At 47.3% G+C, this 21,520-nt stretch overlaps 1 protein-coding gene across 1 annotated transcript in view; it reads left to right on the top strand.

The window, feature by feature from the left end:
- The window catches only part of SLC35F4 (solute carrier family 35 member F4), a 205,705-nt gene that overhangs the window by 140,623 nt on the left and 43,562 nt on the right, over window positions 1-21,520 (top strand). The window contains exons 2-5 of the mRNA XM_048484673.1: window positions 5,817-6,006; window positions 13,794-13,954; window positions 13,987-14,104; window positions 18,110-18,167. Coding sequence (XP_048340630.1) covers window positions 5,817-6,006; window positions 13,794-13,954; window positions 13,987-14,104; window positions 18,110-18,167 — 527 coding nt within the window. The remainder of the gene's footprint in view (window positions 1-5,816; window positions 6,007-13,793; window positions 13,955-13,986; window positions 14,105-18,109; window positions 18,168-21,520) is intronic.

Below are 21,520 nucleotides of genomic sequence, written 5' to 3'. Positions count from 1 at the left end.
CCAGGTGGACACCTTTGGAATTCCGTCCCAGTGTAGGAGGTGGAGACACAAAATGGCTGCCACAAAATGGCTGCCGCAGGAGGAGGAGGAGGAGGAGGAGGAGGAAGAGGAAGAGGAGGAGGAAGAAGAAGAAGAACAAGAAGAGGAGGAGGAGGAGTTTGGATTTATATCCCCCCTTTCTCTCCTGCAGGAGACTCAAAGAGGCTGACAATCTCCACGCCCTTCCCCCCTCACAACAAACACCCTGTGAGGTGGGTGGGGCTGAGAGAGCTCCCAGAAGCTGTGACTAGCCCAAGGTCACCCAGCTGGCGTGTGTGGGAGTGCACAGGCTAATCTGAATTCCCCAGATAAGCCTCCACAGCTCAGGCGGCAGAGCTGGGAATCAAACCCGGTTCCTCCAGATTAGATACACGAGCAGTTTTTTTTTTAATAACGTGTGTGGGGATAGACGGAACATGGCCGTAGAACAGTAGCCAATCGGAACGGAGCGGCGAAGAGGCACAGGATGATCCCGCCCTCCGAGCTGGGATCAAGCTGGTTGCAGTGGGGAACAACAGTGGCTTCGACCTAGGTTAGTACCCTTCTCAGGGAACTGGGTCGAACCTATTTTACTCGTGTGCGGAATCGCCCATAGAGGAGCAGGGAAAACAAACCTGGTTCTCCAGATTAGAGTCCACCGCTGCCGATCACTACACCACACTGGCTTTCCAAGAGATTGCACATCTTGAAACAATGACAGCTAATATGAACAGCGATTGTAAATAATTTAGATTGGAATAATTAAGAAGAGCTATATTTTAGGTGTACTTAATTGTTTATAATAATTGCCACTAATTACACTGAATCATATTCTCAAACTATGCCTAATTTAATGGCGATCACAGCTTTTAAAAAATGTAGGTTGGGGAAATTCCTCGTGATTTGTGGGCGGAGCCAGGAGAGGACTGGATCTGGTGAGAGGAGAGACCTCGGCAGGGTAAAATGCTATTGAGTCGACCCTTCAAAGCAGCCGATTTCTGATCTCTGTCATCGGGAATCATAGAATCATAGAGTTGGAAGAGAGCAGAAGGGCCATCAAGTCCATCCCCCTGCAAAGCAGGGACACACAATCCAAGCACCCCTGACAGATGGCCATCCAGCCTCTGTTTAAAAGCCCCCAAAGAAGGAAACTCCACCACTCTCCAAGATAGTGCGTTCCACTGTCAAACAGCCCTGACTGTCAGGAAGTTCTTCCTAATGTTTAGGAGGAATCTCTTTTCCTGCACCTTGAACCCATTCCTCCTGGTCCTAGTCTCTGAGGCAGCAGAAAACAAGCGTGCTCCCTCACCAACACGACATCCCTTCAGATATTTAAACATAGCTATCACATTCCCCCCTTAACCTTCGCTCCTCCAGAGTAAACATCCCCAGCTCCCTAAGTCTCTCCTTGTAGGGCAGGGGTGTCAAACTCGTGGCCCTCCAGATGTTCATGAACTACAATTCCCATCAGCCCCTCCCAACATGAGCATTGGCTACACTGGCAAGGGCTGATGGGAATTGTAGTTCATGAACATCTGGAGGGCCATGAGTTTGACACATGTGTTGTAGGGCATGGATTCCGGACCTTTTACCGTTTTGGTTGCCCTCTTCTGGATCCGTTCCAGCTTGTCCATATCCTTCTTGATTTGTGGTGTCCAGAACGGAAAGATCATTTAGAATTCTGGGAGAACTTCAGGCCCTACCTCCGTGGTGGCGAACCTTTGGCACTCCAGATGTTATGGACTACAATCCCCATCAGCCCCTGTCAGCATGGTCAATTGGCCATGCTGGCAGTGGCTGATGGGAATTGTAGTCCATAACATCTGGAGTGCCAAAGGTTCGCCACCACTGCCCTACCTGGAGGTTGGAATCCCCAGATCCCGGAAGGGCAAAGTTCTGGGGGAGGGCAGAAGCTCAAAAGGGATGTGACATCACAGGTTCCACCTTCTGCAGCTTCCATTGTCTGCCGAGGAACCGAGCACTGTCATAAATTCCAGGAGGTCTCCTGTCATCCCCTGGAGGTTGGCAACCCTAATAGCCAGCGAGGCATAGTCTACTCCCGTGGTGGCGAACCTTTGGCACTCCAGATGTTATGGACTACAATTCCCATCAGCCCCTGCCAGCATGGCCAATTGGGGAGCAGAGAGCCTGTGGCGGCGCCAATTGGAGAGCAGAGAGCCTGTAGTGGCGCCAATTGGCCATGCTGGCAGGGGCTGATGGGAATTGTAGTCCATAACATCTGGAGTGCCAAAGGTTCGCCACCACAGGCTCTCTGCTCCCCCTTTATTCTGCCCTGCCAAATCCCTCATTTATCTGTACAAACAGCTGAGTGATTTCAGGTGTCTCCCAGAAAGGCTGCAGCTACTTTCATTAGGGGGCAAAAGAAATGACGGCGCCGCAGATACATTTGCTAGAATGTCTCCATTCACCTTGAAGGGTCAGAGCGGACCCTCGCAAAGCTTCGGCACTCTGGAAGAAAGCCACCCGGGGCTTTCCGGGCTGCGAAGAAATATCGATCGGCTTCTGCTCTCCAAACGTCGGGGATGAACGTTCCAGCTGATCTAACCCACAAATTGAAGGGGGTCTCTCCGGCCCCCTGCATGCCTTGAAAACCGGAGTGGAGCATCTGAGAAGGTTTTGCTCCGGGGTTTAGGATGTGTTTGCACAGGAAAGAGAGAGGAGAGCCCTGTCGCTTCTCGGCTCAAGGCACCGGCTAGCTTAGGTTTGGCCTGATTTTCTTACCCGACCGAATTCGGATGCAGCCCACGTCGTCGCGGGATCTTCAATGATCAATGTAAATGCAAATGCAAGCCGCCTCTTTTGATCAGGCAGAGACTCTTTGCAGATCACATTTCTGTTTGCGCTTTTTTAAAAAAGGGTTTTGGATATTTTTTTTAACACAGTGGAAGTGGAGGAATGGGGGGGCGGAGGGGAGGGGTGAAGGAAGCCCATTACTTTGCATTGAAGGCTGTGGATCAGTGGTAGAGTATTTGCTCATCGTGCAGACAGTACCAGGTTCGTAGAATCATAGAGTTGGAAGAGAACAGAAGGGCCATCCAGTCCAACCCCCTGCCATGCAGGAACATACAATCAAATCACCCTTGATAGACGGCCATCCAGCCTCTAAACCTCCAAAGAAGGAGACTCTACCACTCCTTGAGGCAGTGAATTCCACTGTCGAACAGCCCTGACGGTCAGGAAGTTCTTCCTAATGTTTAGATGGAATCTCTTTTCCTTCACCTTGAACCCATGACTCCTGGTCCTAGTCTCTGGAGCTGCAGAAAACAAGCTTGCTCCTTCTTCAATGTGACATCCCTTCAGATATTTAAACATGGCTGTCATGTCACCCCTTAACCTTCGCTTCTCCAGACTAAATATCCCCAGCTCCCTAAGTCTCTCCTCACAAGGTATGGATTCCAGATCTTTTACCATTTTGGTTGCCCTTCTCTTGACACGTTCCAGCTTGTCAATATCCTTCTTGAATTGTGGTACCCAGAACTGGGCACGGTATTCCAGGTGAGGTCTGACCGATGCAGTATTGAGGTGTACTATTACGTCCCTTGATCTGACCAGGGGTGTCCAACTCTGGCACCCCAGATGTTCATGGAATACGATTGGTAAGGTGACCAGATTTTCACCTTTTTAAAGCAAGACACCATGGGGGGGGGGTGCGCACGTACACCCGCGCATGCAGCCGCAGGAGCACACTGCCTTCTGGGGCGCTCACTGCCAAACCCCTGTTTTCCACTCTGTCACAGTGGAGTGCCCCAGAAGGCAGTGCGGCAGTCTCCCGCGCTGCTGCACTGCCTTCTGAGGCGCTCCCGTTTCCCACCCTGTGATAGGGAGGGGAAAAGGGGAGCGCCCCAGAAGGCAGTGCAGCAGCCTTCCAAAAATCGGGACATTTTAAAAACCCCGCGGGACGCAGGACAAATTAGTCAAAAGCGGGACTGTCCCGCCAAAAGCGGGATGTCTGGTCACACTAATGATTGGCCATGCTGGCAGGGACTGATGGGAATCATTGGACACCCAAACGAGTTGGACACCCCTGATCTAGACACTATAATTCAGTGCCCAGCATCTCCAGTTGAAAGGGATCTGGTAGTAGCTTAAGAGAAAGACGTCCATCTGTCACCCTGGAGAGACTCCAGTCCGAGAAGACTTCTCATTTGGGGTGGAGTTATGGCTCAGTGATAGAACATCTGCTTGGCATGCCAAAGATCCTAATTCTTCCCCCTAAGTTCCTGGCGGCTCCAGTCCCAAAGAACTACATAGTACAGTGGTGGTGAACCTTTGGCACTCCAGATGTTATGGACTACAATTCCCATCAGCCCCTGCCAGCATGGCCAATTGGCAGGGACTGATGGGAATTGTAGTCAATAACATCTGGAGTGCCAAAGGTTCGCCACCATGGACATAGTAGGTCAGTGCTGGCTAACCTTTTCGAGAGCGAGTGCCCAAATTGCAACCCAAACCCCACTTGCTTATTGCAAAGTGCCAACACGGCAATTTAACCTGAACACTGAGGTTTTAGTTTAGAAAAAACGGTTGGCTCCGAGGCATGCGTTACTCGGGAGTAAGCTTGGTGGTAGTCAGTGGCTTTCCTTTGAAGCAACTGTGCAACTCTTCCAATGGGTGAATCACGACCCTAGGAGGGTTTACTTGGAAGCAAGCCCCATTGCCAGCAGCCAAGCATACTCCCAGGTAAAGGATCACGCTTTAGTACTTCGCATGAAAATCAGTGGGGTTCAACAGCGCTTAACAGGGTTACCCACACTGCTTCCCCAAAACTAGGTCTTAGGTTTAATGCTAATAATCGAGCCCAGTGGCCCAGGCCAGCCTATGTGTGTGTGTGGGACTCTGTTTGGACGTGCCCACAGAGAGGGCTCTGAGTGCCACCTCTGGCACCCGTGCCATAGGTTCGCCACCACTGTAGTAGGTGGTGTGAAACGCCTCTCTCGGAGACACTGCCTGAGTAGATAATACTGATAGTCCAGTGCCATTCGGGACTGCATCAGTAGGAGCATCGTGTCTGCTTTCTAGCTCCAGCAGAGTGCATTTATTTGTGGGGTCTGAAGAGACTTTGTTTTGGATCTTAGTTTTTCACTGGGCCTTTCCCCGTCATCCACCCAGCAATTATTTATTTCCAGGTGAGTTTTAAAAAATTGTTCAGGATGTTTCGATAAAAAAAGGAAGAAAATCAGTATTTTATGATTAACAACCACACACACAAGCCTTTATTTGCATACAAAACAGGACAGTATTTTAAAGCAAAATGAAGTTCAAGAAATACAGTTAAAAGTACTAATTTCCAGTACAAAATTTGCAACAGTTTCACAAAAGAGCCCATCAGAGCTGTTCAGGAGATTGGGTATCTTATAACACTCTTGTCACTGAGAACATTGCAAGAAAGTGGAATTCATGTATTTCATGCGTATCTTATTGTATTTAGGGCATAGAAACAGAGAATGGTCAAGTGTTTCAACTGTGATCAGATCACATGAACAAACTCTTTTAGAACGTTCTGTATTCTTGAATCTTCCCTCCAGCAGAGCTGATGGCAGCACAATACATCTTGCAGTAGCCGAGGCTCTCCTCTGGGTGGGATTAATCAGCAGACAAAGATATGCTGCCATAATTCCACGCTTGCATGCGATTAATAATGTAGTCGGAGAACAGGCGGTCTTGGCTGCAAGAGTCAATTATGAAGAAAATCAGTAAATATCTTTTTAGTGAAAAGTGTGTGTTCCCTCCACACCAGGGAGTTCACCACCAAACTGACACGACCTCTTTCTCCCCAGGTGCCTCCCGGTCCTCTGTCGTCCGATGCAAGCCCGGAGTTCGCTGCCCCAACACGCAGGGTGGCGTCCGCAGGCAGCTCGCCCCTTTGACTGCCGCTGAAGATTCTGTGGCTCCCATTCTCGAGCTGCAGAGTCGGAGCCCCTCTGGATTTTGCCGGCACGGCAGAGGAGAGAGGCAGGCCAGATCAGGTATGGCTACGGTCGCCTCAGCGGCACGGTTCCTTCAGTGCCGCGGGGGCAAACTCCCCCCCTTTCTGGAGAACCGGGTTTCATTCCCTGGTCTGCCACTTGAGCTGTGGAGGCTTATCTGGTGAACTAGATTAGCTTGTGCACTCCCAACACATGCCAGCTGGGTGACCATGGGCTAGACACGGTTCTCTCTGAACTCTCTCAGCCCCACCCACCTCACTGGGTGTTTGTTGTGGGGGGGGGGGAGAAGAGAAAAGAGATTGTAAGCCCCTTTGAGTCTCCTTACAGGAGAGAAAGGGGGGATATAAATCCAAACTCCTCCTCCTCCTCCTCCACTACTACTACTACTACTACTACTACTACTACTACTACTACTACTACTACTACTTCTTCTTCTTCTTCTTCTTCTTCTTCTTCTTCTTCTTCTTTTTCTTCTTCTTCTACATTCCTGCCATGTGACCTTGGGCTAATCACAGTTCTCTCTGAACTCTCTCAGCCCCACCCACCTCACTGGGTGTTTGTTGTCAGAGTTGGGAGAAGGGAAAAGAGATTGGCAAGCCTTTGAGTCTCCTTACGGGAGAGGGGAGATATAGAATCAAACTTCTCCAGCCTCCTCCTCCTCCTCCTCCTCCTCCTGTCCTCCTCCTCCTCCTCCCTCTTCTTCTTCTTCCCCCTCCTCCTCCTCTTCTTCCTCCTCCTCCTCCTCCTCCTCCTCTTCTTGCTTCTTCTTCTTCCGTTCTTCCCTCCTCCCCTCCTCCTCCTCCTCCCTTTCCTCCCGTTGGTTTGTCTAGGGATTTTTTTTTCACCTGAATTATGTTTCCTGAGCCCTGGCCCAGGGACTCAAAGAGGCTAGAGGTACGGTGAAATAAAGGAATTGTTGTTATTAGCTGCCTTGCCAATTTTTCTTTGATGCAGAAGAATTCAAGAAGGTTTCCAGGACTGTAGTGTGTACCAGAGTCATAAAGTTAGCATCCCTCACAGCATCCCTGGGTGAGGCCAAGAATGGACCCTTCCTTCACCTGCTAGCACGTGAAGCTGTCAGGGGATAGCACCTAGTGGATAGAGCTGCATTCCTAACTCCATGTAATGGCCTACATTAATATATGGGAATTGATGGCATCTGGACGTTGATGGAGATACATTCATGTCAATGTAACTTTAGCACATATACATGTACTTTTGTCTTCTATAAGTTACCACTGCTGTAAGGGAGCGTTTCTTACCTTGATCTTTCTTTTATGGCTTCTGCTTGGCGGTGAATGCTTAGGCTTGTCCTGACAGCCTCTCTACTCCCCATGGGAAATGGGATGTTTCCTTGATTGCTCTATTGGGGAGTGGGAGACCAGGTGGCTTTATCTCTGTTGCTGATCTTTGAGACGCCCGAAACTCGGAAGTAACTCTTTCCGCACATTCTTTGGGAAAATGGGAGGGTTTTCCTGGATTAAAAGGGGATAGCAGAAACCAGATTACGCCAGAACCGGCTTCTTACGGCTGGGTTCTTTGTTACCTTTCCAATAAATGCTGCTGATCGGCAATCCAAGAGTCCCTATGAATTGTTGGCGGTTTTCTAGGTTGTATGGCCGTGTTCAATGGCATTTTCAGAGGGAAGATGCAAAAGCCACAGAATACAGAAGCGAAATGTCAGCAGAAAATTACCGCTGGAACGACCGCCCATACAGCCAAGAAACCCCACATCAACTTCGTGACATCTTCAACAAGCCAAGAAGTCTATTTATTGATTGAAGGATCGAGACCTTACGAAGTCCTCTTAGTTACAACCCATGATTTTAAAAGGCAGCACTTTGGTTAGGTGACCAGATGATCACCTTTGTAAACAAGGCCGAAGGCGAAGATTGAGTGACAGAAGGCGGGAAGCGGAGGCCCAGAAGGCGCTCTCGCGGCGGCGTGGCGGAGACTGCCGCACTACCTTCGCGCCCAGAAGGCAGTGCGGCAGCCCTCCCGCTTTTGCCAGCGGGGACGTAAAACACTACTGCTCTAAGAACACTCCTACATGGCGCCCAGAGGCAAGCAGCGGCAGCCTTTCAAAAAAGTGGGACACTTCCCGAAAACCTGCAGGACGCGGGACAAATTGTCTTAAGGCAGGACTGTCCACGTAAAAGCGGGACGATCTGGTCACCAGTAACTTTGGTACCTCCCGAGTGGAATTTTTGCATTAAAATTGATAGGAGAACTGAAACTACCAGTTCTTTAGCAGAGTAAAGAAAAAAAAGAAGAGAAAAACCCACGGCAGAGTTACATCCTTTAATAAAGTTCTTAGAATTATAAAAAATATATTTGCAAAGAGGAAGACCAAAATAATCATGTGCTACAAAGCATTGGCCAGCAATAAGCTTACACGAAGCAAACAAACAGGAAAAAATACAGTAGCACAACACACATACAATAACACAGCAGCGATGAGGGACAAGGAGCAAAAGATTAGAGGAAGAAATGAAAGAGATATAAAGAGCATGGAAGAGCTACACCATATAATGCAGACTTCAAGGGTCACCCTCAATCAAACCATTATCTGCCAAGCTGTCCTGCATTAACATGAGTGTCACCGATGGATGCGACTATCTTGCTCCTGCAATTACTCACGCAAAGAGATGCCAAATATTCTAGCGAGGCTGATGACAAAGGTCATTCCAGGGTCCAGCTTGATGATTCCATGGGATACCTTGTTTACATTCCAGAATCGGAGAATGTTTTGCACAAGAATATATGGTTCTCATCACTCCAAGTGCCGATCAAAGTGCATTTTGGCATTTATTAATACTTTGCAGGAATGCAGAGGGTGACAGGCAGTGGTGGGATCAAAATTTTAGTAACAGGTTCCCATGGTTGGTAGGGATTCAAACTGTGGCATTAAGCGTAATGGGGCTGGGCGAGGGGCATGACAGAGGCGTGGCTGGGCATTTCGAGTGAGGGCGATTGCATTCCCTGAAGCGAGCTGTGGCAGGGGCGTAGCCGGCTGTGTATGATCACGCTGGGCGGGGAAAGCGAATGCTTATAGCATGGCGCCCAGGCTGCCATACGCCTTGGTTGCACCCTCCTGCTGAACTTCTTCGAGTTCATAGGTACTGCTGAGAGGCGTAACTTAAGGCCAAAATCGTGGCAAAACTCGCAATTCGGTAACGGCCCTCTCGGCGCACACAAATGATGAAGTAACCTACTCTCGGGAACCTGGGAGAACCTGCTGGATCCCACCTCACTGGTGACAGGAGACCTTTTAAGGCCAGAATCGATGTGGAGCCGCAGGAACGGTAGGCGTGACAAACATCCGGCTTCTCCTCCTATCTCTAACGGCAGCTTTTGTTATGTTGATGGGACTTTTGCTGGGGAGAACTGGCATCTGTTTGACAAGGGAATGAAGCTTTGAAACTTAGGCCCCTTCACTTTTTATGCAGAATAATGCGCACTGTCCACTTTCAAGCGTACTTTGTGGCTGGATTTTACTGTGGTATTGGATAGCCAAAACCACTTTATAGCCGGTTTGTGAAAATGGATTGAAAGTGCTTTATTCTGCCATGTAATGAGGAAGGGGCCTAAGTGTATTGTTTAAAGGCTGATACTTTTATCCATAAGCATTTTAATAGCCAACAGAAGTAGGTTTGTTTGTTTTTTTTTGCATGCATAGCCCGGAATGCAAAAGGATATTTTACAGGAGAGGAGGGTTATGGTTTATTCTGAGAAAAGCTGAAATCTGCATCCTTGAAAGAGATTGGTAAAATAGTGCATTTGCAGTGGTCTTTTTTCTTCTCAAAGATGGCCTAACTTCCCCAAAGCACTGAGCAGCTTATTTGGCCAGTGAAGTAGAGGAGGTTAGGAGTTCATGTATCTAATCTGGAGGGAACCGGGTTTGATTCCCCACTCTGCCACCCTGGGCTGTGGAGCTTATCTGGGAATTCAGATTAGCTTCTCTAATTACTTTCACCACCACCACCTCCTCCTCCTCCTCCTCCTCCTCCTCTTCTTCTTCTTCTTCTTCTTCTTCTTCTTCTTCTTCTTCTTCTTCTTTTTCTTCTTCTTCTTCTTCGTCTTCCTCCTCCTCCTCCTCCTCCTCCTCCTCCTCCTCTTCTTCTTCTTCTTCTTCTTCTTCTTCTTCTTCTTCTTCTTCTTCTTCTTCTTCTTCTTCTTCTTCTTCTTCTTCCTCCTCCTCCTCCTATTCCTCCTCCTCCTCCTCCTCCTCCTCTTCTTCTTCTTCTTCTTCTTCTTCTTCTCCTTCTTCTTCTTCTTCTTCTTCTTCGTCTTCGTCTTCTTCGTCTTCCTCCTCCTCCTCCTCTTCTTCTTCTTCTTCCTCCTCCTCCTCCTCCTCTTCCTCTTCCTCTTCTTCTTCTTCTTCAACGTCTTAGGTCTTAGGTCTTAAATTAATGTAGGTCTTCCTCCCTCCTCCTCTTCTTCTTCTTTCCCATCTTCCTCCTCCTCCTCCTCTTCCTCTTCCTCTTTTTACACTCCTTCCTCCTCCTCCCTCCTCCTCCTCCTCCTCCTCCTGCCTCCTCCTCTTCTTAACTTCTTCTTCTCCTTCTTCTTCTTTCTTCCTTCATCTTACGTCTTAGGTCTTCTTAGATCTTCCTCCTCCCTCCCTCCTCTTCTTCTTCTTCTTCCTCCTCTCCACCTCCTCCTCCTTCCACTACTCTCTTCTTCTTCTTCTCTGGCTACTTAAGCCCTTCTTATTTAGCGCTGTACAGCATGCCGTCTTCTTCGTCTTCCTCCTCCTCCTCCTCCTCCTCTTCTTCTTCTTCTTCCTCCTCCTCCTCCTCCTCTTCCTCTTCCTCTTCCACCTCCTTCTCCTCCTCCTCCTCCTCTTCTTCTTCTTCTTCCTCCTCCTCCTCCTCCTCCTCTTCCTCCTCCTTCTCCTCCTCTTCTTCTTCTTCTTCTTCTTCTTCTTCTTCTTCTTCTCCTCCTCCTCCTCCTCCTCCTCCTCCTCCTCCTCCTCCTCCTCCTCCTCCTCCTCCTCCTCCTCCTCCTCCTCCTCCTTTCCTCCTCCTCCTCTTCTTCTTTTCCTTCTTCTTCTTCTTCTTCTTCTTCTTCTTCTTCTTCTTCTTCTTCTTCTTCTTCTTCTTCTTCTTCTTCTTCTTCTTCTTCTTCTTCTTCTTCTTCTTCTTCTTCTTCTTCTTCTTCTTCTTCTTCTTCTTCCTGCTTTTACAATTGAACTCCAGACCATAAAAGTCCGTTCCCCTGAAGAAAATGACTGTTTTGAAGGGTTGGAACCTGTGACATCACATTCTTGCTAAATTCCCTCCCCAGCCCCTGGTGCCACTCCCAGAATTTCCAGGTTCATATAAATCTAACATTTAGATTGGCGCGGACCCCACAGCCCTATGGCCAGGTGATTAAAGTAGCAGCCTGCAAAATGCTCCTAAAAAATGGATCCTTATACCATTTTCAAACAGGAGTTCTTCCAAGGACCACCTATAAATTCACCCGTCATTGCATATTGAGACTGCATGACCGAACTGCGAACCCGCTGGCTCCACTGCTCCGTATCACACTGCACAACACAAAAATATGGATCCTTGGAGATGCCTGTGACTTTTACATGGATTCCATCTAAGATTGTATCCACATTATTGTGCTAGATCCATTGGTGGCGAGACATGGAGCACTCTAGATGTTTATGGACTGCATTACATCAACCCCTTTGGCCAAATACTGGCGGGGGCCAGTAGAATTGTAGTCCGCATCGATTCAAGGGAATTCCTTCCTGACTAAATGCATATTAGCATATTGTGCTAGTGCAAGGAGGTTGCACTGCAGCCCACCGCGGCTCCGAAGACCTCATGCGGCTCTTTCAGGCATATACTACTGACTCTGCATGGCCACGGGCACTGGAGATCAGAAGGGTGGCGATGGTGTGTCCCTCCAGGAAGAGATTGAGTGGAGGGACCAAACTGGAAGAGCGGCTACATGCGGAGGCGTACCTCTCTGGCTCAGTAGATGCTTTTGGGGCCGTGACAAACGGGTCCAAATGGCTCTTTGGGTGGTAAAGGTTGCTGACCTCTGTGCTAGTGTGAAAGAAATCTATTTGTCTTTGCACATATTACATGCCTGGCTACATCACTTCAGAGCTCTTGTTGTGTTCGAACATTATGTGTGTGCATGTGTGTGTGAGAAGTGGCGTAGCCAAGTCACAGTGGACTTATATGGTGACCTGGAGGGTCATTCCAGAACAAGGAACATTCAAAGGAGTCATTTTGCCATTGCCTTTTCCTGCCGTAGCAGCCCTGGACTTCTAGTGTCAGAACCACCGGTTCCTGAATGGTCCAGTGTGTTGAAGAGTACTCTGCTTGACATAGCAACCCAGTTTGATATGGACTGTGGGTTGACCATGGCTGGGGCTCTCTTCTCATACTCCCTCGTGTGCCTCTATCGCGCCTTGGTGTTGGTCGTTTCTACACCGCGGATTGTAGATAAAGTGGGCAGATGACCCGAGAAGCTTCCCAGCCTCGGACAACAAGATGTCCATTGGGGATGGAGCGTGGGGAGGAAATGGACCTCAGCGGGGTACAAAATCATAGAGTCCATCCTCCAAAGCATCCCTTTTCTCCAAGGGAGCTGAATTTTGTCATCTGGAGGACTGTGATTCTGGAGGATCTCCAGATCCCACCTGGAGGCTGGCATCTATAGTGTTAAGACCCTGAACTTCCTTGGTGGTCTCAATCCGAAATGTCATGGAGGCAGAAGCCCTGCTTAGCCTCCCAAAGAGATCAAGCTTAGAGATCCAGACCTAGCCCTGGACCATTTGCATGCCCGGAGTTAGTACTATGTGTGGAGCTACTTGGGGAACGACCCAACCCTGGCAGGGACTGATAAAGAATTGTAGTCCGATGAACATCACGGAGCACACCATAAGTTTGACCACCCTGGTTTAGAGGCAACTGGAGATCAAACTAGGGAGCCAGTTTGCAGTTTTCATAAAAATATTTTAAGCCCATGCTTAGAAAGCCCCTCTCCCTTTCGGTTATTTTTTCCCCAGGAATCACAAAAGAAACAGCTAAAAAGTGGCTAGGACGACCTTTGTACCCCACACGGGAAACATTTACCGACTAGGTTAATTTTCCTTGAGTGGCATGTTTGCACATAGCTCCAAATGAGATTTTTTTAGTGGATTTCATCTGGTCCTGATTGTATGATCTGGATTTGGAATGTTGAGAACTTCGAAATAGAGATGGTAAAATATTAGCCCATTGAAGCCATTAACAACAGGGACAGGAAACTAGAAAGTTAGGGCACTGAAGAGTTACTAACAGCCATTAAAAAGCTAGGATTAAGGGCTTTTTCCAGAGGATTTCAACCAGCCAAAACCATGACCTTCAAAAGCAAAAAAATCAGATGGCAATTTTCAGCTCAGTACCAGCCAAGACCGCTGTACTTATTTTTTATACATACAACTTATTTTTATACATACATACAATTTTATACATACAGCCGCTGACAGTGCCCCCCCCCCCCCTCTTTAGGCCCTTACATCTGGGCCGCTTGTCATCGAATGGGACTTGCCGCTCCTCCCTCTAGGGGAAAAGGACTTTGAAAATTGAGTTGCTGGATGCCACTTACGGCTGAAACTTGTATTTCCCTGCATCTGTATACTTGGTTTTATTGACTGCTTGTAAAAGCTGCTTTTAAAGGTTTTGGTTATTTTATGAGGTGTGTTCCACGTTTATATATTGTGCGCCCAGAGCCCCAAGGGACGGTATAAAGATCTAAAGTATAAATAAATAAAAATAAAACCCAGGGCTAGCGTGATGGATAATACGACTCTGTTGTTGTCTCTGTTTTGCAGGAAGAAGATGGACCCAAACCTGGCGAAACCGCTAACCAAGAGAGAGCACGGCGCACAGACCAGCTTCTGCGAATCCTGCAAGTCCACGGATTCCTCAAGATGCGTCTGCGAGGATTCTACGATCATTTTATGCGGTCTCTCTTCCTCTTGGGTGGAACCACCCCGAGATTTATTAAAATCTGTTACAATTACTCGATTATCCGTTTTTCATGACTTGGTTTTCAACAAACTGGAACATTATGTTTTTCCCTGTTTATTATTCTGGGCACCTTGCAACCGCTCAGGAAAAGCAATCTCCAATTAAAAAAATCAGGTAAGTCTCTGATGGTTCAGTAAACATCGTTTTATTTTGCCACAGCTTTACGGATTCCCTGGTTGCACAGAATAATTTTATATTTCCGTTCTGCTTTACAGATACCATCCTGACATAACATTTTCCCATCCCGGCGTGGCTTTCTCTTTGCAATCATTGGCCCCAATTAGGAAAGGCAACTTCTAACTAACATAAATAAAATAAAGGCCAGGGAAAGCAGTGTTTGCTCCAAAAATAGGGTTGCCAAAATCCAGGTGGCGACTGGAGATATCCTGGCGTAGTGGTTAAGAGCAGGTGGATTCTAATCTGGAGAATCAGGTTTGATTCCCTGCTTAAAAGCTCACCCAGTGGCTGAGGCTTTATCTGGTGAACCAGATGTGTTTCCGCACTCCTACATTCCTGCTGGGTGACCTTGCCGTTTCGTCTACAGCTCTCTCAAAACTCTCTCAAAACCCACCTCACAAGGTGTCTGTTTGTTATGGGGAGAGGAAGGGAAAGGAGCTTGTAAGCCCCCTTAAGTCTCCTTGTGTCTTAGTTGATAGTTCCATGGGAATGTCAACTCAATGCATGACTAATGTGAAAGAAAAGGCAAAACTGTATGCTGGGGATAATTAGGAAGAGGAATTGAGAATAAAACTGCAGGAATTTACATGCCTTTTTTTATAAAGCCCGTGGGTCCGACCGCACTTGGAGTACTGTTTGCGGATTTGCGGTAAGCCACATCTCAAAAGGATATTGAGAGAGAGATAGAAAAAGTGCGAGAGAAGGGCAGCAAGGATGATTATTGTGAGGGACTGGGCCTTCTTCCTTATGAGGAGAGGCTGCGGCGTTGGGACTCTTTAGTTTGGAGGAATCTGAGGGGATGTGATCGAAGTCCTATAAAAGAATTATGCATTAGGTGAGAAAATGTTGACGACCAGAGAAATTTTCTCTCTTTCTCACAGAACTCCAGGGGAGGGGCATCCGGTGAAAATGCTGGGGGAAAAGAATTGGGACTAATAAAGAAGGAAACACTTAACTTCACATGGCGGTGTGATTGGTGTTTGGAACAATACTGCAGGGAGGGTGGTGATGGCCACTCACCTGAATAGCTTTAAAAGGGGCTTGGTCAGATTTATGGAGGAGAAGTTGATTTATGGCTACCAATCTTGATCCTCTTTGATCTGAGATTGCAAATGCCTTAGCAGACCAGGTGCTCAGGAGCAGCAGCAGCAGCAGCTTGAGCAGAAGGCCATTGGCACCTCCTGCAGGTGAGCTCCCAAAGGCACCTGGTGGGCCACTGCGAGTAGCAGAGTGCTGGACTAGATGGACTCTGGTCTGATCCAGCTGGCTTGTTCTTATGTTCTTAGAAAGGTGGGGTATAAATCCAAACTCTTCTTCTTCTTGAAACATTTCCTTTATTTCAGTAAGGTGAAGAACGGCATTATGAAGCAAAGCGTTTTCTTTTTTTTGCTTTAATTATGGTCATGAACAGGCCAATACAATTGCCTGTGTTTGTTGTAATGAGACAATTAAGGCCTTTTGACACTGTGCCTTGGAGTGCCTTCTACACACAGAACTAAGAACCAAATTTATTCAGAAAATCTCACCAACTGCTGTAGGCAGTGTGAACACTCTGAAAATTTGATTTATATACTGTCAGACATGGATCCTTATGTCTCAAATCGAGTCGCGCTGTCCGCGCACACTGCAAGGAAAATTAAGTTAAATTTTGCAGAGCAGTCTGTATGTTATATTATTTCACTGTTATGACTGTCTGTTTTATCTGTTTCTGAAATTTATCTTAAGTATATTTTAGCTCATTTAGTTGCTAATGGCATTTTTTAATAGGATTTTAGCCATTAGGGGACATTTGTTTTACTCTCTCAGCCCCACCCACCTCACTGGGTGTTTGTTGTGGGGGGGGTGGGGGAGAAGGGAAAAGAGATTGTAAGCCCCTTTGAGTCTCCTTACAGGAGAGAAAGGGGGAATATAAATCCAAACTACTCCGCCTCCTCCTCCTCCTCCTCCTCCTGTCCTCCTCCTCCTCCTCCTCTTCTTCTTCTTCCTCCTCCTCCTCCTCTTCCTCCTCCTCCTCCTCCTCCTCCTCTTCTTCTTCTTCTTCTTCTTCGTTCTTCCTCCTCCCCCTCCTCCTCCTCCTCCTCCTTTCCCGTTGATTTGTCTAGGGATTTTCACCAATTATGTTTTCCTGAGCCCTGGCCCAATGAGGACTCAAGAGGCTAGAGGTACGGTGAAATAAAAGAATTGTTTGTTGTGGCTGCAGCACCAATTTTCTTTGATGCAGAAGAGAAGAATTCAGAAGGTTTCCAGGTTTTGTAGTGTGTACAGAGTCATAAAGTTAGCATCCTCACAGCATCCTGGGTGAGGCCAAATGGACCCTTCCTTCACCTGCTAGCACACGTGAAGCTGTCAGGGATGGCACCTAGTGGATAGAGCTGCATTCCTAACTCCATGTAATGGCTACGTAATATATGGGCAGTGATGGCATCTGGGTGATGGAGATGCATTCATGTCAATGTAACTGCCTTTATATACATGTACTTTGTCTTCTATAAGTTACCACTGCTGTAAGGGAACGTTCCTTCCTTGATCTTTCTTTTATGGCTTCACACGCTTGGTAGATAACTAGGCTTGTCCCTGACACTCTCTACTCCCATGGGAAATGGGATGTTTCTGTTGCTCTGTGGGGGTAGGAGACCAGGTGGCTTTATCTCTGTTGCTGATCTTGGGGCACTTCGGCTCGGAAGTAACTCTTTCACACATTCTTTGGGAAAATGGGAGGGGTTTTTCCTGGATAAAAGGGGATAGCAGAAACCAGATTCGCCAGAACCGGCTTCTTGCAAGCTGGGTTCTTTGTTACCTTTCCAATAAATGCTGCTGATCAGCAATCCAGAGTCCTATGGTGTTGTGGGTTTTCTGGGTTGTATGGCCGTGTTCCAATGGCATTTTCAGAGGAAGATGCCAGCCACAGATGCAGGCGAAATGTCAGCAGAAAATGCCACTGGAACACGGCCATACAACCCAGAAAACCCACATCAACTTCGTGACATCTTCAACAAGCCAGAGTCTATTTATTGATTGAAGGATCGAGACCTTACAGAAGTCCTCTTCGTACAACCCATGATTTAAAAGACGCACTTTGGTTAAGGTGACCAGATGGTCACCTTTGTAAACCGGGACGGGCGGGTAGGTGACAGGGCGGGAAACGGGAGCGCCCCAGAAGGCATTGCTCCTGCGGCCGCGTGCGCGGGAGGCTGCCGCACTGCCTTGCGCCCCAGAAGGCAGTGCGGCAGCCTCCCGCACACGCGGACGTAGGAGCACTGCCTTCTGGGGCACTCCTGCAGCGCGCCCCAGAAGGCAGCGCGGCAGCCTTTCAAAAATTGGGACACTTCAAAAAACCTGCAGGACGCGGGACAAATTGTCTTAAGGCAGGACTGTCCCGCCAAAAGCGGGACGTCTGGTCACCGTAACTTTGGTACCTCCCCGAGTGGAATTTTGCATTAAAATTGATAGGAGAACTGAAACTACCCAGTTCTTTAGCAGAGTAAAAAGAAAAAAGAAGAAAAAACCACGGCAGAGTTATCCTTTAATAAAGTTCTTAAGTATAAAAATATATTTGCAAAAGAGGAAGACCAAAATAATCATGTGCTACAAAGCATTGGCCAGCAACCAAGCTTACACAAAGAAGCAAACAAGGAAAAAATACAGTAGCACAACACACATACAATAACACAGCATGAGGACAAGGAGCAAAAGGTAGAGGGAAAATGAAAGAGAGATAAAGAGCATGGAAAAGCTACACCATAATATGCAGACTTCAAAGGTCACCCTCAATCAACCAATTATCTGCCCAGCTGTCCTGCATTAACATAGTGTCACCAAATGGTGCGACTATCTTGCTCCTGCAATTACTCACGCAAGAGATGCCAAATATTCTAACGAAAATGAGGCGACAAGGTCATTCAGGGTCCAGCTTGATTCCATGGGATACCTTGTTTATTCCAGAATCCGGGAGATGTTTGCACAAGAATATATGGTTCTCATCCTCCAAGTGCCGATCAAAGTGCATTTGGCATTATTAATACTTTGCAGGAATGCAGAGGGTGACAGGCAGTGGTGGGATCCAAAAATTTTAGTAACAGGTTCCCATGGTGGTGGGATTCAAACTGTGGCGTAGCGCCAATGGGGCTGGGCGGGGCATGACAGGGGCGTGGCTGGGCATTCCGGGGGCGGGGCATTCCTGGGCGAGGCTGTGGCAAGGACGCAGCCGCTGTGCTGGTCCTTGGGCGGGAAACGAATGCACGCAGGCGCAGGCTGCCACGCACGCCGGTGCACCTCCTGCTAGACTGCTTCAAGTTCTGCGTGCTACTGCTGAGAGGAGGGGCGTAACTAAGGCAAAAATCACGTGGCAAACTCACCAATTAGTAACCCCCTCTCGGCACACACAAATAATTAGTAACCTACTCTCGGGAACCTGGGAGAACCTGCTGGATCCCACCTCTGGTGACAGGAGGCCTTTTAGGCCAGAATCGATGTGAGCCACCCAAGGAAGTTTTGAGCGTGACAAACATCCGCTTCTCCTCCTATCTCTAACAATAGCTTTGTTATGTTGACAGGACTTTTCTTTGGGAGAAAACCAGCACATCTATTTGACAAGGGAATAGCTTTAAAACTTAGGCCCCTTCCGCACATGCAGAATAATGCACTTTCAATCCACTTTCAACGTACTTTGTAGCTGGATTTTACTGTGTGGAATGGCAAAACCCACTTGCAAACGGTTGTGAAAATGGATTGAAAGTGCTTTATTCTGCATGTGCGGAAGGAGCCTAAGTCATTATTGTTTAAGGCTGATACTTTTATCCATAAGCATTTTAGCCAACAGAAATGGGTTTGTTTGTTTTTTTGCATGCATAGCGGAATGCAAAGGATGTTTACAGGAGAGGAGGTTATGGTTTATTCTGAGAAAAGCTGAAATCTGCATCCTTGAAAGGGTAAAATAGTGCATTTGCAGTGGTCTTTTTCTTCTCAAAAGATGACACAACTTCCCCAAAGCACTGAGCAGCAGTGGCGTAGGAGGTTAGGAGTTCATGTATCTAATCTGGAGGAACCGGGTTTGATTCCCCACTCTGCCACCTGAGCTGTGGAGGCTTATCTGGGGAATTCAGATTAGCCTGTGCACCACCACCACCACCACCTCCTCCTCCTCCTCCTCCTCCTCCTCTTCTTCTTCTTCTTCTTCTTCTTCTTCTTCTTCTTCTTCTTCTTCTTCTTCTTCTTCTTCTTCTGCTGCTGCTGCTGCTGCTGCTGCTGCTGTCTGGGAGAACTTTGGACCCACCTGGAGATTAGACAAACCACCACTTTGCACCTATCAGTACCCTAGTACTGAATAACATAAAACCAATTTATTCTCAACACTCTACGTGTCTTCCAACACCAGTTTAATCAATACTCTAAGAAACTCAGTATTGTAGATGCTCTTATCATTTTTCTTAAGATGCTCTTAAGCATCTTCACAAGCTGTTATGCCCCTCTTATATACAATAATATTAAGCCAATAATCCTTTAAGCACAATAATATTAGACCGATAATCCTTCAAGCTAATCAGCCATCCATTTCGGACCTGATCTCGTCGTCTTCTCGGCTCAAAGAACAAGGCTCCTGGAAAGCAGACATTTTTCTTAACGATGTCTTTGCAAATATCATTCAGGACAGCAATTTAGGCTGAAATTCTCTCATTGCCTGCTAACGTCCCACCTGGAGACTGACAAACCTCTCCACGGAGCAAACTGCATTAAGTAGAAAAGTGGTAGGTCTCGGACCTTCAGCCAATAAACAGACTCTGGATTCCTGATCAGTAGCGCTTATCGAAAGGCAGTGAAGGACCCAGCTTGAGAAAACCAGTTCTACCAGACCTGGGTTTTGCTCGGCCAGTGGTGGTGAACCTTTGGTACTCCAGATGTTATGGACTACAATTCCCATCAGCCCCTGCCAGCATGGCCAATTGACCATGCTGGAAGGGGCTGATGGGAATTGTAGTCCATAACATCTGGAGTGCCAAAGGTTCGCCACCACGGTGCTAGGCCATTGATTCCCCAAGGAGTCCCCCTTCCCCGTTTCCCCCAGAAATGCGTGAAAAAGAGTTATTTTGGAGCTTAGGCGCCCCAAGGTCAGCAATAGGGGAAGATACAGCCACCTGGCTTGTTTACCCCCACAGGGTAACAGACCTATTTCCCCTTGGGAGCAACCTGCCAGATCAGCCTCCTTATCAACAAATGTCAGTCAGTCAGTCAGTCAGTCAAGTATTTATTGTTTGAGCCATTGGCTATAACAATACAAAAATACATGCAGTTAAAACAGTAACTTATTTAAAACAATAATTTCAATTAAAACAATAATTTAGTTTTACATTAAAATATTAATTATTAGTGTTCGCAATCTCTAAATTAAAATGCCCCATCAAATACGTCAGATGTTTTTGCAGCTTCTTCAGCTAGTCTAAGTTAATCTCCAGTACTTTACAACATTAGTTCAAACAGCGCTTTAAATACTTTGCTCGTAGTTTCCTAGCCGCCAGGGTAAACAGAGCCATCTTATAAGAAACATAGGAATCAATATCAGATAATAAGAAAATCAGTTTCTCATCATCGGACAAAAAAGCTGTCCTAGGTAGCATTGGCTCCAAAAACCTTTTCCTTATTTCAGTATATAAAGGACAGGAGAGTATGTAGTGGAAGAGATCCTCAGGCTCTTGTTTTCCACAGATACAAAAGCGCTGAGAAAATGGTACTCGTGTGTATCTGCCACTAAGCACTGCTGAAGGCATTGATTGAAATCTAATAGAAGGATAAGCTATTCTTAGATTTCTTGTTAGTGTAGTGAAGCCATCAAGGGAAAGTCCCAGTACATAAAACAGGCTGGTTACATATCTCTTGCAGCAATTACACTGAGTTGAAAGTACACCTCCCATCACCCAGATGTCGTCCCTGTCAATATAATTTGTTACAAAATCATTAAGGTAGGAATGTCCCCTCAGTCACCAAGTACCGTTCCTGATGAAGAGGTCGCCAGCTCAGAGTTAGAAAATACCTGTAGATTTGGGGGTAGAGTCTGAAGAGGACAGAGTTCGGGAAGGAGTTTGGGAATATAAATTCATAGAGCCCTCCTTCCAAAGCAGCCATTTTCTCCAGAGGATGAAAAAGAAGAGTTGGATTTATATCCCCCCCTTTCTCTCCTGTAAGGAGACTCAAAGGGGCTCACAATCTCCTTTCCCTTCCCCCCTCACAACAAACACCCTGTGAGGTAGGTGGGGCTGAGAGAGCTCCGAGAAGCTGTGACTAGCCCAAGGTCACCCAGCTGACGTGTGTTGGAGTGCACAGGCTGATCTGGTTCACCAGATAAGCCTCCACAGCTCAGGC

This window comes from Sphaerodactylus townsendi, linkage group LG02, assembly GCF_021028975.2.
Source record: "Sphaerodactylus townsendi isolate TG3544 linkage group LG02, MPM_Stown_v2.3, whole genome shotgun sequence".
NCBI classification, from domain to species: domain Eukaryota; kingdom Metazoa; phylum Chordata; class Lepidosauria; order Squamata; family Sphaerodactylidae; genus Sphaerodactylus; species Sphaerodactylus townsendi.
This window is presented reverse-complemented; position numbering and strand designations above follow the sequence as displayed.